At 39.8% G+C, this 19,879-nt stretch overlaps 1 protein-coding gene across 11 annotated transcripts in view; it reads right to left on the reverse strand.

Moving 5' to 3' along the window:
- Positions 1–19,879, reverse strand: part of ARFGEF3 (ARFGEF family member 3) — a 192,849-nt gene that overhangs the window by 5,735 nt on the left and 167,235 nt on the right. For all 11 annotated transcript variants that reach the window (XM_055087475.1, XM_028494381.2, XM_024122650.3 and 8 more), the window contains 6 exons: positions 17,084–17,212; positions 14,880–15,056; positions 13,191–13,305; positions 12,299–12,401; positions 11,921–12,052; positions 10,156–10,277 (listed from right to left, as the gene is read on the reverse strand). In XM_055087475.1, coding sequence (XP_054943450.1) covers positions 10,156–10,277; positions 11,921–12,052; positions 12,299–12,401; positions 13,191–13,305; positions 14,880–15,056; positions 17,084–17,212 — 778 coding nt within the window. The remainder of the gene's footprint in view (positions 1–10,155; positions 10,278–11,920; positions 12,053–12,298; positions 12,402–13,190; positions 13,306–14,879; positions 15,057–17,083; positions 17,213–19,879) is intronic.

Here is a 19,879-nt window from a genome sequence, read left to right on the forward strand (position 1 = left end):
TGATCTATATTTCTGTTTTTGTGCCAGTACCATGCTGTTTTGATGACTGTAGCTTTGTAGTATAGTCTGAAGTCTGGGAGCCTGATTCCTCCAGCTCTGTTTATCTTTCTCAAGATTGCTTTGGGGCTTCCCTGGTGGTGCAGTGGTTAAGAATCTGCCTGCCAATGCAGGGGACACACGTTCGAGCCCTGGTCTGGGAAGATCCCACATGCTGTGGAGCAACTAAACCCGTGCACCAAAACTACTAAGCCTGCACTCTAGAGCCCACGAGCCACAACTACTGAAGCCCACGTGCCTAGAGCCCATGCTCTGCAACAAGAGAAGCCACCGCAATGAGAAGCCTGCGCACCACAACGAAGAGTAGTCCCCGTTCTCAGCAACTAAAGAAAACCCGCATGCAGCAGCGAACACCCAATGCAGCCAAAAATTAAATAAATGAATAAATAAATAAATTTTAAAAAAAGGATTGCTTTGGCTATTCGGGGTCTGTTGTGTGTCTATACAAATTTTAAATGTTTTTGTTCTAGTCCTGTGAAAAATGCCATTGGTAATCTGATAGGGATTGCACTGAATCTGTAGATTGCCTTGGGTAGTATAGTCATTTTGACACTATTGATTCTTCCAATCCAAGAACATGGTATAGTTTTCCATCTGTTTGTGTCATCTTAATTTCTTTCATCAGTGTCATAGTTTTCAGAGTACAGGTCCTTTGCCTTCTTAGGTAGGTTTATTCCTAGGTATTTTATTCTTTTAGATGTGATGGTAAGTGGGATTGTTTCTTTAATTTTGCTTTCTGACCGTTTGTTGTTAGTGTACAGAAATGCAACAGATTTCTCTGTATTTATTTTGTATCCTGCAACTTTACCAATTTCATTGATGAGCGCTAGTAGTTTTCTGGTATCATCTTTAGGATTTTCTATGTATAGTATCATGTTATCTGCAATCAGTGGCAGTTTTACTTCTTTTTTCCAATTTGGATTCCCTTTATTTCTTTTTCTTCTGATTGCTGTGGCTAGGACTTCCAAAATTATGTTGAATAAAAGTGATGAGAGTGGACATCCTTGTCCTGATCTTACAGGAAATGCGTTCAGTTTTTCATTGTTGGCTATGATTTTAGCTGTAGGTTCGTCATATATGGCCTTTATTATGTTGAGGTATGTTCCCTCTATGCCCACTTTCTGGAGATTTTTAAAATCATAAATGGGTATTGAATTTTGTCAAAAGCTTTTTCTGCATCTATTGAGATGATCATATAGTTTTTATTCTTCAATTTGTTGATGCAGTGTATCACACTGATTGATTTGCGGATATTGAAAAACCCTTGTATCCCTGGGATAAATCCCACTTTATCATGGTGTATGATCCTTTTAATGTATTGTTGGATTTGGTGTGCTAGTATTTTGTGGAGGATTTTTGTACCTACGTTCATCAGTGATATTGGCCTTTAATTTTCTTTCTTTTTTTTTTTTTTGTATCTTTGTCTGGTTTTCGTATCAGGGTGATGGTGGCCTCATAGAATGAGTTTGGGAGTGTTCCATTCCTTCCTCTGCAATTTTTTGGAAGAGTTTGAGAACGATGGGTGTTAGCTCTTCTCTAAATGTTTGGTAGAATTCACCTGTGAAGCCATCTGGCCCTGGTATTTTGTTGGGAGTTTTTTCATCACAGTTTTAATTTCAGTACTTGTGACTGGTCTTTTCATATTTTCTATTTCTTCCTGGTTCAGTCTTGGGAGACTGTACCTTTATAAGAATTTGTCCATTTCTTCCAGGTTGTCCATTTTATTGGCATATAGTTGCTTATAATAGTCTCTTATGGTCCTTTGTATTTCTGTGGTATCCGTTGTAACTTCTCCTTTTTCATTTCTAATTTTATTGACTTGAGCTCTCTTCCCTCTCTTTCTTGATGAGTCTGGCTAAAGGTTTATCAATTTTTTTAATCTTCTCAAAGAACCAGCTTTTAGTTTCATTTATCTTTTTATTGTTTCCTTTGTCTGTATCTCATTTATTTCTGCTCTGATGTTTACGATGTCTTTCCTTCTACTAACTTTGGGGGTTTTTTGTTCTTGTTTCTCTAGTTCCTTTAGGTGTAAGGTTAGGTTGTTTATTTGAGATTTTTCTTGTTTCCTGACGTAAGATTGTATTGCTATAAACTTCCCTGTTAGAACTTGTTTTGCTGAGTCCCATAGGTTTTAGATGATCATGCTTTCATTTTCATTCGTCTCTAGGTCTTTTTTGATTTCCTCTTTGATTTCTTCACTGATCCATTCGTTGTTTAGTAGCATATTGTTTAGCCTCTATGTGTTTGTGTTTTTTAACAGTTTTTTTCTTGTAGTTGATTTCTAATCTCATAGCATTGTGGTCAGAAAAGATGCTTGATATGATTTCAATTTTCTTAAATTTACCAAGGCTCGTTTTGTGGCCCAGCATGTGATCAGTCCTGGAGAATGTTCCATGTGCACTTGAAAAGAATGTGTATTTGCTGCTTTTGGATGGAATGCTCTATAAATATCAGTTAAATCCTTGTGGTTTAATATGTCATTTAAAGCCTGTGTTCCCCTATTTATTTTCTGTCTGGATGATCTGTCCATTGATGTAAGTGGGATGTTAAAGTCCCCCACTATTATTATGTTACTGTTGTTTTCTCTTTTATGGCTGTTAGGAGCACCTCAATATATAAGGCAGATACTAGGTTGGGTGCATATATATTTGCCATTGTTATATCTTCTTGGATTGATTCCTTGATCATTATGTAGTGTCCTTCTTTGTTTCTTGTAACAATCTTTAAAGTCTATTTTGTCTTATATAAATATTGCTACTCCAACTTTCTTTTGATTTCCATTTGCACGGAATACATTTTGCCATTCACTCACTTTGTCTCTATGTGTTCCTAGATCTGAAGTGGGTCTCCTGTAGACAGCATATATACACATGTGGTTTTTGTATCCATTCAGCCAGTCTGTGTCTTTTGGTTGGAGGATTTAATCCGTTTACATTTAAAGTAATTATCGATATGTATATTCTTTTTTTTTTTTTTTTTTTGTGGTATGCGGGCCTCTCACTGCCGCGGCCTCTCCCGTTGCGGAGCACAGGCTCCAGATGCGCAAGCTCAGTGGCCATGGCTCACGGGCCCAGCCGCTGCGCGGCATGTGGGATCCTCCCGGACCGGGGCACGAACCCGCGTCCCCTGCATTGGCAGGCGGACTCTCAACCACTGCGCCACCAGGGAAGCCCTCGATATGTATATTCTTATTGCCATTTTAATTGTTTTGAATTTGTTTTTGTAGGTGCTTTTTCTTCCCTTCCTCTTTTGTTCTCTTCTCTTGTGATTTGATGACTAACTTTAGTGTTGTGTTTGGATTACTTTTTCTTTTTTGTGTGTGTATCTATTGTAGATTTTTGGTTTGCAGTTACCATGAGGTTTTTGATACAGAAGTCTATATAAAAGCAAGATTGTTTTAAGTTGCCATTCTTTTAATTTCAAATGCATTTCCAATATCCTGCATTTGTGATCTCCTCTTCTCACAATTGCTGGTTTTCATATCATATTTGTGTGCAGATTATTTCCTATTTTTACTGTATGTTTGCCTTTACCAGTGAACTTTTCCATTCATAATTTTCTTGTTTCTAGTTGTGGCTTTTTCTTTTCTGCTTAGAGAAGTTCCTTTAGCATTTGTTGCAAAGCTGGTGGTGCTGAATTCTCTTAGTTTTTGCTTGTCTGTAAAGCTTTTGATTTCTCTGCCAAATCTGAATGAGAGCCTTGCTGGGTAGAATATTCTTGGGTTGTAGGTTTTCCCCTTCCATCACTTTAAATATAGAATCCCACTCCCTTCTGGCCTGCAGAGTTTCTGCTGAGAAATCAGCTGATAACCTTATGGGAATCCCCTTGTAGGTTGTTTTTATTTATTTATTTATTTATTTGCAGTATGCAGGCCTCTCACTGCCGCAGCCTCTCCCGTTGCGGAGCACAGGCTCCGGACACGCAGGCCCAGCGGCCATGGCTCACGGGCCCAGCCGCTCTGCAGCATGTGGGATCTTCCCGGACCGGGGCACGAACCCGCGTCCCCTGCATCGGCAGGCAGACTCTCAACCACTGCGCAACCAGGGAAACCCTGTAGGTTGTTTCTTTTCCCTTGTTGCTTTTAATATTTTTCTTTATCTTTAATTTTTGTCAGTTTGATTACTATGTGTCTCAGTGTGTTCCTCCTTGGGTTTATCCTGCCTGGGACTCTGAACTTTCTGGACTTGGGTGACTGTTCCTTTTCCCATGTTAGGGAAGTTTTTAGCTTATCTCTTCAAATATTTTCTTAGGTCCTTTCTCTTCTCCTTCTGGGGCCCCTATAAAGTGAATGTTGGTGCATTTAATGTTGACCCAGAGGTCTCTTAGGCTGTCCTTTCTTTTCATTCTTTTTTCTTTATTCTGTTCGACAGCAGTGATTTCCATCATTCTGTATTCCAGCTCACTTATCTGTTCTTCTGCCTCAGTTATTCTACTATTGATTCCTTCTAGGGTATTTTTCATTTCAGTTATTATATTGTTTGTTTGTTCTTTAGTTCTTCTAGGTCTTTGTTTCTTGTATCTACTTGATCTGTGCCTCTATTCTTTTTTCAAGATCTTGGGTCATCTTTACTATCATTACTCTGAATTCTTTTTTAGGTAGATTGACTAGCTCCACTTCACTTAGTAGTTCTTCTGGGGTTTTATCTTGTTCTTTCATCTGGGACATATTCCTCTGCCGTATCATTTTGTCTGACTTTCTGTGATTGCAGTTTCCATTCCACAGGCTGCAGGGTTGTAGTCCTTCTTGCTTCTGCTGTCTGCCCCCTGGTGGATGAGGCTAAGAGACCTGTGCAGGCTTCCTGGTGGGAGGGACTGGTACCTGTCCACTGGTGGGTGGAGCTGGATCTTTTCCCTCTGGTGGGCAGGGCCATGTCGGGGTGTGTTTATCGGGCAGCTATTTATTCAGGAAGACTTTAAGCAGCCTGCTGATGGGTGGGGCTGTGTTCCTTCCCTGTTGGTTGTTTGGCCTGAAGCATCCCAGCACTGGAGCCTACAGGCTGTTGGGTGGGGCCAGGTCTTGGTGAGAAAATGGCAGCCTCCAAGAGCGCTCACGCCAATGAATATTCACCAGAACTGCTGCCACCAGTGTCCCTGTCCCTGCAGTGAACCACAGCCACCCCCCACCCACAACTCTGCAGGAGACCCTCCGATACTAGCAGGTAAGTCTGGCCAGTGTCTTATGAGGTCTCTGCTTTTTTCCCTGGGTACTGTGCACGAGACCCTGTGTGCGCCCTCCAAGAGTGGAGTTTCTGTCTCCCCCAGTCCTGTGGAATTCCTGCAATCAAACCCCGCTGGCCTTCAAAGCCAGATTCTCTGGGGCCTCCTCCTTCTGTTGCCAGACCCCCAGGCTGGGGAGCCTGGTGTGGGCCTCAGACCTTTCACTCTTGTGCGAGAACTTCTGTGGTATAATTGTTTTTCAGTTTGTGGGTTGCCCACCCGGTGTATATGGGATTTGATTTTATCATGATTGTGCCCCTCCTACTGTCTCACTGTGGCTTCTTCTTTGTCTTTGGATGTAGGGTGTCTTTTTTGGTAGGTTCCAGCATTTATTTGTCAGTGGCTGTTCAGCAGTTAGTTGTGATTTTGGTTTTTCCATAAGAAGGGGTGAGCTCATGTCCTCCTACTCCACCATCTTCAAACCCAAAGCTTTCAGAATCTTATTGAAGTTGGTTTGAATCTTATTGAAGTTGGTTTATAGGCACCAAACCAGTTTTCCAGGATTAAAAATGTTAATGCTTTAGGTACATATGTATAAAAGCTTTAGTGCTTCCAGTGTGTGAGATAGAGAAGGTCTAAACACTGAAAAGTTTAACTTTAGAGGTATTATGGGGCTTTTTCAAAGAAAGAAATTAAAGAAATTGATAATTTAATTTGCAGCCTTCTAAAACAAACCTAGGAGAGAAAACAGCATTCACTCAGCACAGGCTAATTCCTTTTTGCATCCTTTTCTGCCAGCACAGACGTGGGACTTGTTTGTGGGCCTTGGATGCACATTTGGGGGAGGTGGGAGAGGGTGAATGCTCCCTAGACATCTGGCCAGCTCTCCTGGTTGAGAAGCAGGTGCAACCTGCCAGTCATGACAACTTCCTAATCAGGGCACAGCCCCGATAAGGCAACATTAGAAGTGAATGCTCACGTTTTGGTGATTCAGCCCCTTTTGTTTGGCTGGATTCCTGTACTAAGAAAACATTCTAGATTCTAATTTCAACATTTTAATCCACCAATGTGGTTTTGGGTTTATGGTTTCCCATTCTTTTTCACTGCTCTTAGAATTTCATGAAAATAGCTTATGCCATGATGTTGCAAACTAATTCGCATAACTGGATAATGACAAAATTACAACTCATTCATACTACTGATTTCAAAAGTCCAACTGTTACATTAATAAATACTTAAAAAAATATTTTTTATTGGAGTATAGTTGATTTACAATGTCATGTTAGTTTCAGGTGTACAGCAAAGTGCATCAGTGACTATATCTCATACGTATTACGTATATACCTATATCTCCTTTTAAGATTCTTTTCCCATATAGGTCATTACAGAGTATTGAGTGAGTTCCCTGTGCTATACAGTAGGTTCTTATTAGTTACCTATTTTATATATAGTAGTGTGTATATGTCAATCCCAATCTCCCAATTTCTCTCTCCCCCCTCCCTTTCCCCCCTGGTAACCATTAGTTTGTTTTCTACATCTGTGACTCTATTTCTGTTTTGTAAATAAGTTCATTTGTACCATTTTTTAAGACCATGAATTTAAAAATTACTTTTATAACTAGCAGGAAAAATATTTTAACTAGCAAAAAAGAACAAAAATCCTCCCATACATTTTTTAAAGGTTGACCTTGACCTCTGTGTAGTGGTATCTCAAAGAAAACATCGTACTTTCAGCAAAAATGGAATATGTACAAAGAGCTGTCACAAACAGTAACCCCTTCTAACATATCACTTAAGCAACTTTTTTGTGGTAAAATATATATAACCTGATGTTACCATTTTAACCACTTTTAAAAGTTCAATTCAGTAGCATTAAGTACATGCACAATGTTGTATAACCATCACCACTATCTATTTCTAGAACTTTTTCATCATCACAAACAGAAGCTCTGAACCTATTAAATGGTAACTCCCCAACCCCTCCCAATTCCCCCACCATAGAAGTTACTTGAGGTATTAGGAGACTTGAATATGCACTCTTTTGAAGAAGCAGGCTGTGAAAGCCACCAATTTGGTCTAGTGCTTCATGTCCACAACTACAGGACCCTAACTAAGAAGGGAAATCCTGTCACTTATCACTGGGCTGGCCTCCCCACTATACCATAAATCTTCAAGGGACAGGGCAGTGCCTTTCTCATCTTCTTGTCCCAGGGCAAATGTATGCAGAGAGAAGCATTCAAAACAAACCTAAATAACCAAAACCAGATTAGAGTTCTGAGTGCAGGTGCCTGGAAGAAATGGTCTCCTTGAGCAGTGGCTCTGACACTTCAACCCCATCCTGCTGGCAGCCTGGACTCCTGAAGTAGGAAGCACAACCTTCAGAAGTCAGTCATCTGTTGATGGACACTTAGGTTGCTTCCATGTCCTGGCTACTGTAAATAGAGCTGCAATGAACATTGTGGTACATGACTCTTTTTAAAGGTAGAAAACAATAAAGTAGACTGTTATAGATGTGAATTACCTGGTTAACATGTTATGTCTAATAGCTGTATCAAACTCTACATCATGAAACTAGATGTCCAGGAAATGTTATTTTTATTTGACCATATATTTTGCCACAAAGAAGACATCACTATACCCTACGATTAGCCTACATTCACTGAGCTCTCTGATAACACTATAAAAATTTAGAAACTAATCATGCAAACAGATAATAACTCAAAAAATACATGCACCCCAATGTTCATAGCAGAATTATTTACCACAGCCAAGATAAGAAAGCAACCCAAGTGTCCATCAACAGATTAATGGAGAAAGTATTTGTGGTATATATACATACAATGGAATGTTAGCCATACAAATGAATAAAGCAGCCGCATAGCACAGGGAGATCAGCTCAGTGGTTTGTGACCACCTAGAGGGGTGGGAGGGAGGGAGACGCAAGAGGGAAGAGATATGGGAACATGTGTATATGTATAACTGATTCACTTTGTTATAAAGCAGAAACTAACACACCATTATAAAGCAATTATACTCCAATAAAGATGTTAAAACAAACAAACAAACCCAGATTTCTCTTTACTTAAATGTTGCAATCTGGTTTTAGTTCCAGTCTTTTTCTCCCCATGGGTGATTTTAATGTGGACCTCTGAGGATGCACCTGACCAGCAGATGCACAAACTTTTCTTACGTCTAACTCATTTTCTTACGTCTAATTCATCTTCTCCCTTCTATGCTAAGAATTGCCCCTGTGAATGAGTCAAATCCAACAACGCAAAACACTTAAGGAATTTTAGAGGATGTTTTAAGGCATAGTGTCTTCTACTAAAGAATTTGTGCTTTTCCTGTTTTACTGAATTTCATTGAGGGGGCTTGTCTATTAAAAGTACTAAGTAAACTGAGGAACAATGGTGATAAATTTTTAAATCTTAACCTTTTAAAACCGTTAAACCAGTAACAGGAATATTAGGTGATCCTATTTTTCCTGTGTTTTATTTATAATGTGAATTCAGCTTAGTATTCCTCTCCCCCTTTTTCTCCTTTTACTTCAAAAATTGTTTTAGTAGGAATAATTGGCTGAAGGGACTAGAAATATATAAAAAAAAGGAAAACAGGTAAGAAAAGAACTGAAATTTGAAAGTAGATCAACACTTAAGGCTGTGGAAAGGAGTGCACAATCGTTGGTATGCAGAATAGATAAAAATGCCCAACACTTTTGAGTGATCGGCAGTGGAGGGAAGCAGGGCACAGAATTGGGAGGAATTCGTGGGATATTGGTAAAGTTCTACTTCTGAAGTGCAGTGGCAGGTTCATAGTTATTTCACTTTTTATTCATGCTTGATAACCTTTGAACCTTCCACATAGTCTTCTGTATGTACCACACACACTTGACTAAAAAAAATTAGTACCTGGAAATTTCACCCAAATAGGTATATTAATCAAAGTGCTATGCTACCCCGTAACTTTTGGAAAAATCACACCCTCTCCCTAACATGGAAATGGTAAAGGACACAGGCATTGTGCTCAGCTAGACCTGGTTTTGATTCCAGCTCCCCTGCTTCACAGTCTCCCTGAATGTTTCCTCATGCACAAGTGGAAGTGGATTACCTACTCCCTGTATTTCATCTATTGCACTCAAATACTTATCATCATCATTATTAGTGTGTCAGAAGTTTTAAAATGGGAACTTTCAATCACTGGCTTCATCTTAAACTCTAGGAACAATGTTTTTTTGGCAGGATGATAGTATTTAAAAAGAGCAAGTTTCCTGTGGCATGCACTGAGCTTTCTGTATCCTAACAGCTGTACTGCTCATGAGAAGTTAATGATGTATTTCTCACTGAAACAATATGAATCAGGCCTCATATTTTTTTAAAAAGGATTATGATATGTATGATGCTGCAGATACATAGATACAGTGAGTTGTGTCCCCCCCACCCAAATTCATACATGGAAGTCCTAATCCATCGTATCACAGAATGTATACTTGGAAAAAGGGTCTTTAAAGAAATAATTGGGTTAATGAGGGCATTAGGACAGGACTTAATCTGACTGGTGTCCTCCTAAGAGGAGGAAATTTGCACAAAGACATATACAGAGGAAAGACCATGCAAAGACACAGGGAACGGACATTCATCTAGAAGCCAAGGAGGGAGGCCTCAGAAGAAACCAACATGGCTGACACCCTGATCTGGGACTTCTAGGCTCCAGAACTGTGAGAAATTAAATTCTTGTTGTTTAAGCCACCCAGTCTGTGTACTTTGTTATGGCAGCCCTATCAAAGGAACACATGTGAAATGTGGGAAATTTGGCTAAAATGCTAACAAGTTTTTGCTAAGTGACCCCACAACTGTTTTCAGTATTCTTGGCTGAAGCTTGAATTACAATGAGTAAGAGCTGGGAATAAATGAACTTTCCTATTTATAAGCACTTGGCTGCTTACCTTTTCTTGGTGTGTCCATTTGGCTTCTCATCAGGAGGCAGTTCAATAATGAGCTGACAGGACTGAGCATGATCAAAGTTGTTTGGAGTCTTTGGGGAGCTCTGGGTGTCCAACATAAACACCTGCATACGTATAAAAAGATACAGGTCAGAGTGCCACCATCCTCGACCTGCCTCCGCCAGGGATCAGCTGGATGGCCTTCGGCAAGTGGCTCACTCTTTCTACTCATTTTTTCACCTTTAAAATGAGGTTGGTGGTGATTTCCTACTGGTATGTTTGTTGAGAGAATTAAATGAATTAATACGTGTGTACTGACATATGCAAAGCATTAGAACAGAAGAGTAAATACTCGATAAAAGTTAGCTGCTGGCACGAATAGTAATAACACTACTGCTTCTGCCACGTGACAAGTCATTACACTCCAAATAGCAAGGACTGACATTTAATGTTAGTTAAGAGTAAATAAAAAGGGGCTACGTTTGTAAGAGGTCTTCTCTGCTTTAGACGTCTGTTTGGTACATATTCTAAACCGTGCAGGAAGAGGAAACTAATTGAGACTTCTCCTGTCAGGGCTGCTGCTGTGGCCATGCTGCTCTATTAACAGACAATGGGAGAAGTGACTTAGAAAACAGTAGCCACTCCTCGGATTCTGATCCAAATGATTTCATTTGACATTATTTAATATGCCTTCACTACTTCTCTTTGGAAACCTGAGTATTCTTAAGGAATTTTTTCTTTCCGAATCTTGTTAAATTATCAGATAATTGAATACTGGGTTGTCTGAAGAGTAAATATGGGAGAAGGTTTGGGACTGAAGAAGAAAGTAATATGAAGAAACGAAAGATTACTAACTGTTTTCAGCTGCTCTTCTCCATTAACTATTTCAGAACAGGATCCCACTTTCATATTCTTGCTGTGGGTGGAAAGACTGCTGGATGCACATGGGAAAATTCCTCATCTAGTCAGCTGTGAAGGCTTTCTACTTAGAGAGGCCACCCCTTCAGAGGAGGACCACCCTCTTGCCTTCTCTGTTATGGTTCCTGGCCAGAACCCGTGTCCTGGGATCTTAGGAATGTGCTCAGCAGATGTGAGTAGTATCAGTTATTAAGGACTTCTGTAATTTAGTGATTCATTGACTCGAGAAATATTTAATAAGTGCCTTCTATCTGCCCTGCTCTAGGACTACCAATATACAGAATATGTTCTCTGCTCCTGACTCATCAGCTTACAACCAACTTTTGTGACTTCTGCCATGTGTCAGAAGAAAAAGTCATTGGTACATGGTGATTCCTGCACAGATAAGTACATCTTAATTTTACTGATTAGTTAACATTCAACTCAAATTTATTAAACAACTTGTAAATGTTAAGCTCTTTGCTGTGTATGGGAGATAGAGGAAAAAGAAATAAGTTTACCATTTTTAGACACTCATAGTCTAGCATTAACAGTAGTATTTCAGTAACTATTTATAACATAAGTAGTGCAAGTCAAGTTATGTATGGAGTGCAGTGGCCGGGTGGAAAAGGACCCTGTTTGATCAGGGTACTGGAGGATGCAACAAGCTAGAAATGGTGAGAGGACCATAACACTGTTGACTAGGTTCAAGTGATTTCTGAAAAAGAACAGCACTGGCCAGAGCTCAGAGCCAGGACACATATGTCCCTAAAGGAATGAAAGGCAGTGTGGTGATGCGTGGCCTTCAGAAACAACCCCTAGCAATATCTCAAGCTTCCAGAGCCCCTGGGGTCAAAAACCCCACCCTTACCTGCTGAGCCATGGCTCGGATGCGCCAGTACTCGGCCTCAGCACTGGGGGAGGAGGATGGGGCCGCCACCCTCACCTGGCAGCCTTCCCCGCTGAAGCTCTCGGTGCCGCTGTGGAAGCAGCCCAGCAGATCCTGGGGAGAAACACAGCAGTCGTTCGCTGGGTGCAGCTGAGCTCATGGCTCCAGGCCCTGTCTTTGATCTGCCATTGTCACTGTGTCTGGGACAAAGTACTGATCCAGCTACCTTGTTCCCTTGTTCCCACCAAGTGAGACCGCCTGCTACAAGGAGGGAGGCGGAATCCAGGCGACCCAACTTGAGGAACACCAGGGAGCTGAGGAAGGCTGGAGGTGCCCTGGTCTCTCCTCTGAGTGACTTACCTTCACCGGCTTGAGCGTGGCCGAGAAGGCATCCTGCAGGGCACAGCAAGCCAGCCTCCACATCTCCTCCGTGAACACGGGGCCCGCTGTCACGAGGACGTACCTGCCAGGAGAAAAACGGAAAGAAGTCTTGAATTCATATATTTTATTGTCACAAAAGGTAGGTAGGTCCTTCCAGACGCGTGCCTAGATTTAGTCTGTAGTTCCCTTACAAGTCTTGCTGTCTTTTGTCACTCTTGCCTTCGGCCCATCTGGTATGCCATCGTCCTAATACTATTTCCTAACCCGTTTAATGTAAAAAAAAAAATATCAATGGATCCCCACTACAAATAGGCCGATGTTTAAACTCAGGCTTGCATGTATATATTCTATACTAATTTTCCCATTCCAGCCCAATTTGCCACTACTCCTCTACACATAACAAGATAAAACCCTCTTGTCACTTGTAACTCTTATCTCCATGTATGTGCTCATGCCGTTCTTCTGCTTACAAAGTCGCCACCTATCGGAAGCCAACCCACCTTGGGAGATCTGACCAAGTATCATTACTACAAAAGGTCTTGCTGACTGCTCTACTCTCCAGGCGTCTCATCCTTTCATGGCATTTATAGTTCCTCCTCCCTATCACTTTTCCCATGACTCTCTTTGTCCTTTAGAACAGGTTGTATGCTCCCTGCGGGTAGGAACCTTGGTCACATCACTTTCTGGGCAGCAGAGCACCCTGTATAATGACTTACACAATAAATATTTGCTGACTGGATGAAATTAAGAGTTAGTAGCACAGTCATGTTTGTTTATGAGAAGTAGACTGCTACCATCAAAGAATTTAATTCCCCTGGATTTCATAATAAAAACTCCAGTTTTGTGGCGAGCCAGGGAACCTTTATGTCACCTAATACAGGAGCAGCCCACTCGGGAGATGGTTTCTGTGGGCTTGGCCACACACGCCACCAGCAACTCAAAGAGGTCCTTCAGCATGGTGTTGAGTATGCTCTCGTACCTGATGTCTGCAGGAAAATCAAAGCAAGATTGCACTCAGTGGTATTGCAAAGGAACGGGCTGGACGGCATCTATACTACAGCAAAAGAGGAAAGGCTAAATGATACAAAAAATATACAAGTTTCTGGGAAATAGAACAATGAGAAAAATGGCCATAACAAAATTAAAACACTCATTACAGCAAAAATTGTCTTGGTTTTACCTAATTTTAGCTTGTTTCATCCATTTCTAGATATATCAAGATGAAATGCATGTGGCTCACTTCAATGTGTTGATGTACACTTTGCAAAGTATATAATTCCTCTGCTTAAGCAAAACAGAACATTATACTATTATATAGCCTGAATACTAGCTAGTAAAATATTTTAATTCTTAAAGGGAAAGATAAAACAAACATTCCTTATGGAATGATCGTTGAATTAGATTGAATTAAATGCTCTTAGTAAACAAAAAATCTTCTCATACCCACTACCACTTCTTGAACCTTTTCAGTTTGGCTTCAGTCTGCATGCTGTCCCCAGCCTAAAGAAAATAAGACCTCCCAAAATCACATTCTGTTTGCCCAGTTCAAGGAATACGCCAGTATTCTTTTCCACAAAGTCCCTGCGATGCCACAGAACCAATTCTCAGTGGAATCCTCAAGGGTCCTGAGCTGTGCAAAGCCAGGACCTGGACAGAAACTCTACCACTAGGGATGCAGTTAGTGCCTGCATGTGGAAATACCCATTTTTCTTCTTTCTCGATCAGTGTGTTTTTTGCAGGGCAAATTGTCCTTACTAAGCTTAGTGGAGACCCCCATTTCTTATCTTTGCTTTTTGACTCTTCCTTGGGGTCAGGTTCTCATAAGTTTCTCTAACCTCGCCAACAAGGGAGCCTCTGACCTCACCTCTTCCTTTAAACTTCTGCATGTCTTTCCCTTTTCGTTAAAACCTTTAGGGCTAGCAGTAAGATTCCTCCTTGCTCCCATATTTCCAGATCTTTCCATGGCAAGAATCTATTTCACAAATGCTGCTCCACTGGTACCACAGCTGACATACAGCTCCCTGTCTGCTGACTTCAGCATACTATCCACCCCACACTTCCAAATCTTTTGCAAAGTGCCACAGATATTAAGACCCCCCCCCTCTTCCCCCCTAATCTGTTAAGTAACTTCTTGCCCATAATTTGAGCCTTTTCTAAAACCCTGCCTCTTCCATTTAGCCTCCCCAGATGCAGCAGGACAATAGGATACACTCTCTCCCTTACCCCCCAGCCTAGAGGGGTATTTCTTCTTTTTTAATTTATTATATACTTGAACTTGCCTCCCCTCTCCTAATGCACAGATATCCTAGACCTCATTAGGTGTTTTATTTTTAGTCACACATGTATTTTAAGCACTCTGTTTGATAATTTTGTAGAGGACACAGGGGTACCAATTTTCTTCTTGACAACCTACTATTAGAAGGCTGGCACTAACCATGTAATTCTATTTTAATAATTCCCAGGACAAAAATCATGCACTGGTGTTTCCTAAGCACTTCTAGACAATGCTGCTGTCTACTAAACAACTACTCAGCATGGGCTGCTCTGGCACCATAGATACCTGAGTGGATGAAGCTCTGAATGTGCTCCACCACCAGCTCACAGGACAGACCAATGGCATGCTTGAAGTTAGCAGAGGCCACGTCCCAGTAAGAATGGTCTTTATGGCTACGGCGAAGCCAAAGGGACATCACGGGAAGGAGAAGGTGAACAACTGCATAGATGCCAAACCCTGGTCCTGAAAAAGAAAGGTTAGTATCAGAATTGTGATCTTAGCACCTCTCCTGCAACAAAATGGCAGCGCCGAGTGATGGCAGAGAGCTTCCCACCTCTTTCCTCTTTCGCAGGAGCTCCCCTTTCTGAGAAGGAGCAAGGAAAAAGAATTTACCACTGGTTGGGCAATAGATGGTCTTTGGTGACATTTTTCTTTTTTGTTTCTGCATGATTTAAATTACGTAATACATAAATATACTCGCTAAAAATTCAAACAATACTGATAAAGCTCAAGTATCACTTGATCAATTCCTTAGTCCCCATAAACATACAAATACATATACACATATAAGAAAAAGTTCACCCTTTGAGCTGTAAGTACGTATATCTATATGAAACTAAGAGTACATATACTTATATGAAACAAAGAGAAATAGAGGTGTTTTTTAAAAATTACTTTTATATAAATGGGATAAGGTAAACCTTGGTCTGCATGTTGATTTTTTTGCCCGTAACAGTTACAAGTTAGAGATCATTCTGTGTCAGCAAATTAGATATTCCTCATTTTTATTACCACATACTGTTCCAAACTATTCAAACTGTATATGCATTAGTTTACTTATCCATTCCCTTACTGATGGAAATTTAAGATGTTTCTATAATTTGCTTTATGAGCAACACTGTAATAAAAATATCTGTGGAAATGTTGATGGATTTTTAAAATTCTGACTACAAAAGCAAGGTATCCTTTTCATAATAAACACAGAAAACACGTGAGAATATAAAGAAGAAGAAAATAATATTTTGATGTATTTCCTTCTAGTACTTTTTGAATGTATTATCTTTGGGTGTATGTGTATATTTATAAATGCTTCTCATAAAGTTGAGATTGTACTCCACACTAAATATATCTTAACATAATGCCCTATAAACAATTATTGATGTCATTAAATATTATTCACAGATATTGATTTTAATGCCTGTAGACATTTACATGCTTTTACCATAACTTATTTAACCCATTTAGGGTGTTCATAATTATTTTCGTATTCAAGATGCTTCATCAAACATCATTATATATAGAATGTTATCTTCATTACTGTTAATTTCCTTTGATAGATTTCTAGGAGTAGAATTATTGGGCTAAAACGCTCTTCATACACACTTAGTAGTAGAAAATGATACTGACCAATAAAACAGATGTAGAAACAGTGGCATATAATTAATTCTATAAGATACCTGCTTATTCTTGGATAGAAAGTCTTTAAATTTTTAATGTGTAGTAGTAGCTATAATGGTGTTCCTGAAAAAAATTCTGATATAAACTTTGCTATGGATCTTAAAACAGTATCACTTATCAAGTCTTCATCAGTTTATACTGAATACAAAACTCCTCTTATTACTTGAGAATTAAACTAGTGGTTTCATTTGTGGTTCTGATTCTGCTAGTGAAAACTAAAATTTCTATAAAAAATTTCTCCAATCTTGGGAAAATTTGGATGAGTAAGTGTGCATGCTAACCTTGACTAATTCAGAACAAGAAATAAATTCCCAAGGGCCATTTCCTGTACTATCAGGAACTCACTAGATGTCTTTTCCCAAATATAATCACCTATGACCCTTATACAATTAAGATGTTGCTGTCTTCATACATTTGAGTGGTTGGTTCATGTCCGTGGTAGGCCTGTTAAGCCCTACTAACAGACCTGGGGCCAGAAGTATATGAGACCCAGCCACAGAGGAAGGCTGTAACCATAGAACAGAGCAAAGCCAACTGGCCCAAGGGGACATTGATACCACAGCATTGGCCCAAATATAGTGGGGTTCTACACATTCACCTACCTGGCCACCACCCATTATTTATAAATGGACTGGTGGGAAACCCATAAACAATACAAGGACATGTGTTAAACGATCAACAAATATATATATCGAGCATCTATTATGCTCTCTGGGGTTACATCAGTGAAACAGACACTCATACAAATACCTACCTGAAAAAAGTTATATGTATAACAAACTCCCTCGAAAGACAGACATAGAAATATTTACCAGGTGTTTTGGTAACATCTCTCAACAGCTCAAAGAGCAAATCCAAGGTCGGGGGTTGGTGCTGACGTGGACAGTTAGACACAGCTGCTGTGAGCTGCTCCAGCAGGATGATCCAGACTTCTATCAGACCTGGAACCAAAAGCAGACCTCTGTGAAATTCGGTCAAACATAATACAGAATCATCACAAGACCAAACTAAACACTATACATAAAAGGCTTCTGAAAACTACCAAGCACTATATGGATATAAGGAATCACTCTGTAAGGTAGCCCTCAGTGCCTATAAGCATGGATAAATTATGATTTACATGTTCTGACAAAGTCAAAGAAAAAAAATACTGTTCAAGTGTCTTCTTTATTCCCCTTCAGGAAGAAGGTGATATGGTATATAAATTCTACTATATGAAATAATTGTTAGATTCATTGGGAGTTGATGATAGCAAAGTAATAATATCCTTTTAGTTCCATCACTTTAATCCTTTTTAAAAAAATTATTATAAATATAACAAAAATTGCCATTTTAACCATTTTTACATGTGTAATTCAGTAGTATTAATTACACATATGATATTGTGCAACCATGATTACTATTAATTTCCAAGACTTTTTCATTACCTCAAAGAGAAACTATAACCAGTAAGCAACAACTCTGCATTCTCCCCATCACTCCAGCACTTGCTAACCTGTGTCTGGCTTATTTCACTTAGCATAATGTTTTCAAGGTACATCCATGTTGTAGCATGTATCATAACTTCATTCCTTTTAACGGATGAATTATATTCCATTGTATGTCTATACCACAGTTTGTTTATTGAGGTACAAAAGTATCTAGAGTAGAATATATAAAATAGCTCACTCTATATATTATTTTAATACTTCTAATTTTCCAGCAAAAGAAAACTGTATGAGAAGATGCAATGTTGAAATATTCCCATTAAAAAAACCCTACTTCCCCAATTTTGAATATCCCCATTAATAGAAGCCAAAACCAAAGTCATGGACAATAAATATAAGAAAACCAGGTGACAAGAAATTCTCATGAACCTCAAAATATAAGTGAGGGTGGACAAGCTAATTAATAGGATATGCAGGGGAAAGAAAAACATGTTACACACTACTGTAAGGGGAGCAACCAATAAAATCCAAGTGGAAAACTCTACGTGTCAAAGAATCTCACTTCTTCAACAAATAAATTGCAAAGACGTAAAAGAGAGTTGGAGGGGAAAATCTATTGATTGACAAAGACTTAAGAGATGGAGCCACCAAACATGTAGTGTAGATCTTACATGAATCTTGAAAATTAACTGATATGTATAAGAAAATTGGCTATAAGTTAAAAATAGCTGAAGCCAGCTCGGACATGAATCCGGGCCTATCAAGCCCGGGTGGAGTCCCTGGCACGCTGGGCAGCGTGGGCGGTGCAAATGGCCTGGCTCTGACTCTGAGAACACCAGGCTGCCCTGTGCACCTGAGGCCACTGCCCTGCCCCTCCGGCGGCTCTGGGTCCCCATTGCCGTGCACCAGCCAGGCGGTTCCAGGGATTTCGATGTCCGTGTCTTTGGGTAACCATTACTTCGCCTGCCACATGCTTGCGGGATCTTGGTTCCCAGGCCAGAGGTCAGGCCCGAGCTCCTGTGGTGGGAGCTCCGAGTCCAAACCGCTGGACTGACAGAGAACCTCAGACCCCAGGGAATATCAATTGGAGTAAGGCCTCGCAGAGGTCCTCATCTCAGCACCAAGACCCAGCTCTGTCCAGCTGTCTGCAAATTCCAGTGCTGGATGTCTCAGGCCAAACAACCAATAAGACAGGAATACAGAAGCACCCATCAAAAAAAAAATTAAATGACAAAAAAAATATGTTACAGATGAAGAAGTAAGGTAAAAACCTACAACACCAAATAAATGAAGACAAAATAGGCAACCTACCTGAAAAAGAATTCAGAGTAATGATAGTAAAGATGATCCAAATCCTCGGAAACAGAATGGAGAAAGTACAAGAAACGTTTAACAAGTATCTAGAAGCACTAAAGAGCAAACACACAGTGATGAACAACACAGTAACTGAAATTAAAAATACTCTAGAAGGAATCAATAACAGAATAACTGAGGCAGAAGAACAGATAAGTGAGCTGGAAGATAAAATGGTGGAAATAAGTGCCAAGGAGCAGAATAAAGAAAAAAGAATGAAAAGAATTGAGGACAGTCTCAGAGACCTCTGGGACAACATTAAATGCACCAACATTCGAATTATAGGGGTTCCAGAAGAACAGGAGAAAAAGAAAGCGTCTGAGAAAATATTTGAAGAGATTATAGTTGAAAACTTCCCTAACATGGGAAAGGAAATAGTCAATCAAGTTCAGGAAGCACAGAGAGTCACATATAGGATAAACCCAAAGAGAAACATGCCGAGACACATATTAATCAAACCCTACAATAACAAACCCAAAACAATTAAGGAAATGGTAATAGGAACATACATATCAATAATTACCTTAAATGTAAATGGATTAAATGCTCCAACCAAAAGACAGAGACTGGCTGAGTGGATACAAAACAAGACCCGTACATATGCTGTCTCCAAGAGACCCACTTCAAACCTAGGGACACATACAGACTGAAAGTGAAGGGATGGAAAAAGATTCCATGCAAATGGAAATCAAAAGAAAGCTGGAGTAGCAATTCTCGTATCAGACAAAATAGACTTTAAAATAAAGACTATTACAAGAGACAAAGAAGGACACTATATAATGATCAAGGGATCAATCCAAGAAGAAGATATAAGAATTGTAAATATTT

This window comes from Physeter macrocephalus, chromosome 10 (assembly GCF_002837175.3).
Source record: "Physeter macrocephalus isolate SW-GA chromosome 10, ASM283717v5, whole genome shotgun sequence".
NCBI lineage: Eukaryota > Metazoa > Chordata > Mammalia > Artiodactyla > Physeteridae > Physeter > Physeter macrocephalus.